Consider the following 5,490-nt stretch of genomic DNA (forward strand, 5'->3'; position numbering starts at 1 on the left):
TTTGATGCAACAGTCAAGTTTATTCACTCCCTGACTGGTTGGGCAGACTAGCTAGCCTGATTCCCCCAGGCTACAAACACAGCAAGGCTATCAAAGTTCACAACCTCACCGGATACATAAACACGAGTACGTTCCACAATAGAACGGTTAGTCCAAAGGAAGGTAATCCACAAAGGTAATCCACAAAGGTAATCCAGGGAACAAAGTCTATCCACAGGAAAAGTCTTATCCACGTTGTGGTGGCTGCACAGGGTTAGCAACAGTCAAAGGTAATTACAGCTAGCCTATGCTAAGCTAATCGCGAGTGCGTTAGCATTCCACAAACAGGGTTGAGATACCCAAACAAGACTTCTTAAGAGAAGCGAGAAGAAAGATAACTGTACTCACGAGACTCCATGGGTGTGTTCGAATACCCTTAAAATGCTCCCTTCCTTCCTTCCTTCCTCCCTATTAAGAGAGCAAGGACTGTTCGAAATGTCTTAAACCTTCTCTTCCGCTTTAGTAAGATACCTTGAAATACGTCACATAACGGTCATTTTTCAAGAGAGCATCCGAGTTGTCTTGCTGTCTTAATGGCGGCAGGTATTACCCATAACTCTGTGCGCCAGAACCCAAGCCAGAGAAAAAATAATAATAAGATGGCGGAACAAGTCAGTCAGGAGGTCCAAACTGGGATCAAAAGTATTCATAAGTGTAAGTTTCTTTGCTTTTTTTGCTTATTTTTTTTTAAAGTTACCGAGAAATAATGGGTGTACTATGTAATTATGCCATGATTGATTAACAAAAAAATCGTCTGAATTAGTTAGCAAGGTATCCGTTAGCCAGGTCGCTATCGCTATCGGTAGCTGAAGATTGTTAACAGGCTTGCTAACGTTAGCTCTGGTATTTATCTGTATTTAATGCAAGATAGTTAAGAAAGTGAACGGTTGTTTATGATGTGAAATTGTAAATGTGCATTGTAACTGCACACAAAATGTACTGTAAAAATAACCTGCTATTTAAAAATACATCAATGTGTCTTAACTGTCAGTTGGTTGCTGTTAACTGTCAGTTGGTTGCTGTTAACTGTCATAGCTAGTTCGCCAGCAAGATAGTTAAGAAAGTGAACGGTTGTTTATGTTTCTAGAAAATGTGCATTGTAACTGCATACAAAATGTACTTTAAAAATAACCTGCTATTTAAAAATATCAAGGCTAATGTTCGACGAACGAACTGAACGAATTTGATTTCGCGACGAGAAAGGCTGTTAATGGGTACCACCTCCTGTATCAGCTAATTTTGCGTGTGGGTCTACACAAAGGAAAAAAAACGGAAAACACGTTTCAGTTGAAATCCAAACAAGTAACCAGTCTAATCTAGACACCCACTGCTACTGAAATATGTAAGGTTGATTGATTAAAGATTTTTCGATCTATACATGTTTTTAACTGTTTGTCACTTTTTTAATAGCTGGGGCGTTAATAGCTGCCGTTACGATAGTTGTCTTGTGGTGGTTAAAATGTTTTTCATAAAATTTTATATCTATGTAGGGTCCTCAACAGATGTGTGTGCCTTCATCAAGGCCAGAGGGGAGGCAGAGTATCTTTTCACCGGCCACAGAAACACGGCAATGGAAGGATGGAAGTAAGTACTCCAAAGGCACTTTTCAGCCACAGTAACCAGTTGAAGAAGTAGTGGCATTTACATATCTGATACAATTGGCTGTCTGTTCAGACAGGTGCTTGATTCCATCGGCCTTGCAGGCATGGTCAGCCCACTTCAGGCCCGCAAGAAGTGGGATAACCTAAAATCAAAGTATAAGGTATGACCAGTGTAAGAAATGAAGGAAGTTTCTTTGTTTCTGATGCAGCAATCTTTATTCCAGTAAAGTGCCGTAACGGAGCACGTAGAACATACTCCGGATTCAGCGGTGTAGGTCTGAACAACAAGCATCTCTAATTCTAGCCATATATACTGTTCTAAGACACCTCCTAGGCTTCTAATGTAAATGAGCTACCATTGGAATATTGCATGCACTGTTGTGGTATTTACTGTAGTATTTATCTGTAGGAGCTGAAGTGCCCACCCACAGGCACTGGGACAGACAATGGGGAGGATACGGCTGCCTCGTGGCCATGGTACTCTGCCATGGATGAGCTGCTTGGTCAGAGGCACTCCATCACACCACCCGTGCTGCGTGCCTCTTTGCCCTGCAGCTCATCCATGGCAGAGCCCAACTCTATGGGTGCCGTGTCCTCCCCACAGAGAAGTGTGTCCTCCCCACCACCGAGAGAGGAGAGCCAGGAACCACCGAGGAAGAGGAGGTACAACATGGCTTTTGTGGGGGAGATGATGGAGAGGGCGGAGGCCTCTGAAGCGGAAAGGCAGCGGAGAGAGATGGAGCGGCAGGAGAGGGCCGAACTCAGAATGGATAAGCTTCTGGCTATTATGGAGCGGTTGGCCGAAAAATAAAAAACAATAACAATTACAATACCATTTACAGCTTTGTGTTTTTTTTTTTAAAGGTACATGTAAATGATGAGACAACAACAGAGTTCAGTTAAGTTAAAATAAGTGTATTTTATTGGAAAGCTCCCCAAGCAAGCACAAGGGCAACAGTGACGAGGGAAAACTCCCATGTAGGAAGAAACCTCGGGAGGGCCCAGGCTCAGGGAGCGACCACCCTCCTTGGTCATTTCTGTGTGAGTGAGTGTAGTGAGTTGGGTGGGTGGAGTGAGTGCGGTGTTTTCAGGCTCCTGTCCGTGTTCCTGCAACGACATGAACGGTGTTATAACTTAATTAATGTAATTACAATATACAATCAAAGAACAATATAACAATGTATCAATCAAAGAACTATATAACAATGTATCAATCAAAGAACTACATAACAATTTATTAATCAAAGAACTATATAATAATTTATTAATCAAAGAACTATATAATAATTTATTAACAATAATCGTGTCCCGATGGAAGACACTGAAGTGCGGACAGCTGATCTGCAATGCTGTCTCGCAGGGCACCACCACTTGATGTTTCGCCATGGTCCTCTCCCCCGACGGGCTCTTCAGGGTCCTCCTCATCCACCGGTAGGACATCATCATTGCCCAGACATACATTGTGAAGCATAGTGCAACACACAATGACATCTGGCACAAATGAGACGTCCACCTCCAAGGCACAGAAAAAGATGGACCTCCACCTGGTCTTCATCATGCCAAAAGCCCGCTCAATGACCGAACGAGCTCTGGCATGATGCGCGTTAAACCTACAAGTGTTGGGGAAAAAATTAATGACATGTAATTACTCAAATTAATCTCTGTGACATTGCAATTAAAATCACATATTTTAATGTACCAACCTCTGTTGTGCCACTCCCCTGAGTGGGTTCTTGTATGGTGTGATGAGGGAAATGGGCCTCATCAGACAGGGGTACCCCCCATCACCCAACAAGAAGGTATCAGGGGGTGGGTACGCGGCAGACTGGAACAGGGGGCTGTGCCTCAGGACCCGGGCGTCGTGGACAGAACCTGGATAACCCACAAACACATCAATGAAGCGCCCTGCATGGTCACACACCGCCTGCAGCTGTATCGATGGAAATAATTTGCGGTTGAAATAATCCTGGCCATGGGGCTCTCCCGGGGATTTGATACGAACATGGCAGCCGTCAATGGCTCCCATGGCCCTGGCAAAAGCCCCATGCCTAGCCAGTCGGGCAAAACCCTCAGATACCTCTCTCTGCCCCTCAGCAGTGGAAGGTAACCGGATCACCCTTGGCATCGCCACGATCACACAGCCACAGACCCTATGGACGACGTTGTGCACCGTGGTCCTGGGCATGTCGAATGCCCTCGACACCACGCGGTACGACGCACCTGTTGATAGAGCAATTCACAGTTTCTGACAATAAATATTTGTTGAGTATATTGAGATTAAAAATGAGCCTCTTGGGCACATTCCAATGCATGAGGGCCCAGGTAAGACGTACCGCTGGCCAGCCAAAACAGAAACACCAGGACCTCTATGGTTGGCCCCCATCCATGGCTCCGCTCCTGGTTGAGCAACTGCCGTCTGACAGAGCGCGCTAGTGCGAGCACATAAGTACACGCAGCGCGATGACGTACATCCTATCTTAATAGACTGTTCGAAATCAACGGTTTTTGAGATACCTTCCCCCGAAAGGACCTCTCTCGTCAGACACCTGTCCAACTAGAGATCAAGGATTAGACAGCTATCTAAGAATTCGAACACACCCCACGACCGAGTGAAGAGGGAAGGACACCCAGTGCTTAAGTAGGAAGTAGTAATCACCTCAGGTGTAGCCCAGTGTAGAAGAAAGGTTAGTGTTAGGTGCTCTAGAGTGAGTGTCGCCCTCTAGAGGACTGGCGACCCTTCACAGACGTGACATATATGTTGTTACTCGTTACATTTTATGAACACAGTTTCGCCAAAATGTTGCCTACACAAAACTATGGATTGCGTTGCTGTTTTGGAAGTTTAAATCAATCAGGTGGCTCTATCAACTCCAATGATATCAGAGTGCGCGTCTGACAGCTGCACTAGCGGTAGCTTTGCCTGTTATACCTGAACATTCAACAGATAGCCTGACTACTGCCTATTCAACATGGATTCCAGAGTCGGCCTGAAGTGAGCCCTCTGATATGAGCCACCCTTGGCCCTATTTAAAAGATATGTTCGAGTTCAAAGGCCCCAAGAATGACTCCTGGAGGTTTCAATGCGTTTCCTGTCTCCCTCAAAAAAAGGAGTTGCTAGCCTTCAATAATTCGTCCTCAAATTTAAAGTAGCATATCGAGGTAAGCAGAGTGATTGCTATGCTAAGTTAATGTCCCTGACTTTTGAATATTGATATATGTATTTAATTTGTTTACTGACATGATATTATAATGTCATCTAGCGAAATGCATGTTGACATACAGCAATAGCATTAAAAAACATGATTGTATCTTCATTATATATTTAACGTATTGGTAAGATAAAGCTGGTAGGTTAGCTATGTCAAGCTAGCGTGCCTTGTTCTGTCCAGTTTTACAATTACATTTGTTTTTCATGTTCCATGTTTCCCTTTTTTACACGTTTACAATTAAATAAAATATTTTAAGATATCACATGGTGTCTTTATTGGTTTGACTTAATGGTATTAACTTTGCAAATGATCCCTGGTAGATAACTTGTCATCCGCAGAATTGTAAGATATAGTGTGAACAGTATTACAGATGGTAGGCACAATAAGTACACCAACCTTTCCAATTAGCAAATGTTGTTGCTTATAATTATTACTAGTAGTGACATCTGTAGAGGCATTTATTACCAGTAGCTATTTCTTTATCAAAATGGCACAGCCTAGACATTGAGAGACAACCCATTGCGTGAGTACTTTTACTTTTAATACTTAAAGTAAATTTAAAAGTAAGTACTTTTTACTTTTACTTAAGTAGGATTGTTGATGTAGTACTTTTAATTGTACTTTTACTTTTATTTTCCTGG

The 5,490-nt window shown here is 43.2% G+C and overlaps 2 protein-coding genes across 2 annotated transcripts; one reads left to right on the forward strand and one right to left on the reverse strand.

The window, feature by feature from the left end:
• The first annotated feature begins 1,419 nt into the window (after window positions 1-1,419).
• LOC122129272 lies at window positions 1,420-2,475 on the forward strand. The gene is made up of 3 exons (XM_042704262.1): window positions 1,420-1,623; window positions 1,714-1,801; window positions 2,050-2,475. Exons 1-3 carry the CDS (start codon window positions 1,499-1,501, stop codon window positions 2,449-2,451), a joined length of 615 nt encoding a protein of 204 aa, XP_042560196.1. The 5' UTR covers window positions 1,420-1,498; the 3' UTR covers window positions 2,452-2,475.
• A 64-nt stretch (window positions 2,476-2,539) lies between these two features.
• Window positions 2,540-4,047, reverse strand: LOC122129271 (protein ALP1-like). The gene is made up of 3 exons (XM_042704261.1): window positions 3,974-4,047; window positions 3,344-3,860; window positions 2,540-3,250 (listed from the first exon to the last, which is right to left on the reverse strand). Exons 2-3 carry the CDS (start codon window positions 3,823-3,825, stop codon window positions 2,932-2,934), a joined length of 801 nt encoding a protein of 266 aa, XP_042560195.1. The 5' UTR covers window positions 3,826-3,860; window positions 3,974-4,047; the 3' UTR covers window positions 2,540-2,931.
• Between the last annotated feature and the right edge of the window lie 1,443 nt (window positions 4,048-5,490).

Source organism: Clupea harengus, unplaced genomic scaffold, assembly GCF_900700415.2.
Source record: "Clupea harengus unplaced genomic scaffold, Ch_v2.0.2, whole genome shotgun sequence".
In the NCBI taxonomy this organism is placed as follows: domain Eukaryota; kingdom Metazoa; phylum Chordata; class Actinopteri; order Clupeiformes; family Clupeidae; genus Clupea; species Clupea harengus.

Excerpts from the sequence above, each read along its gene's own strand:
- LOC122129272 (XM_042704262.1), top strand. The coding sequence starts at position 1,499 with ATGTTTTTCATAAAATTTTATATCTATGTAGGGTCCTCAACAGATGTG. Across the intron at positions 1,624-1,713 it reads ACGGCAATGGAAGGATGGAA|ACAGGTGCTTGATTCCATCG; the intron begins GTAAGTACTCCA and ends CTGTCTGTTCAG. Across the intron at positions 1,802-2,049 it reads ACCTAAAATCAAAGTATAAG|GAGCTGAAGTGCCCACCCAC; the intron begins GTATGACCAGTG and ends ATTTATCTGTAG.
- LOC122129271 (XM_042704261.1), bottom strand. The coding sequence starts at position 3,825 with ATGCCCAGGACCACGGTGCACAACGTCGTCCATAGGGTCTGTGGCTGT. Across the intron at positions 3,251-3,343 it reads AGGGGAGTGGCACAACAGAG|GTTTAACGCGCATCATGCCA; the intron begins GTTGGTACATTA and ends CAACACTTGTAG.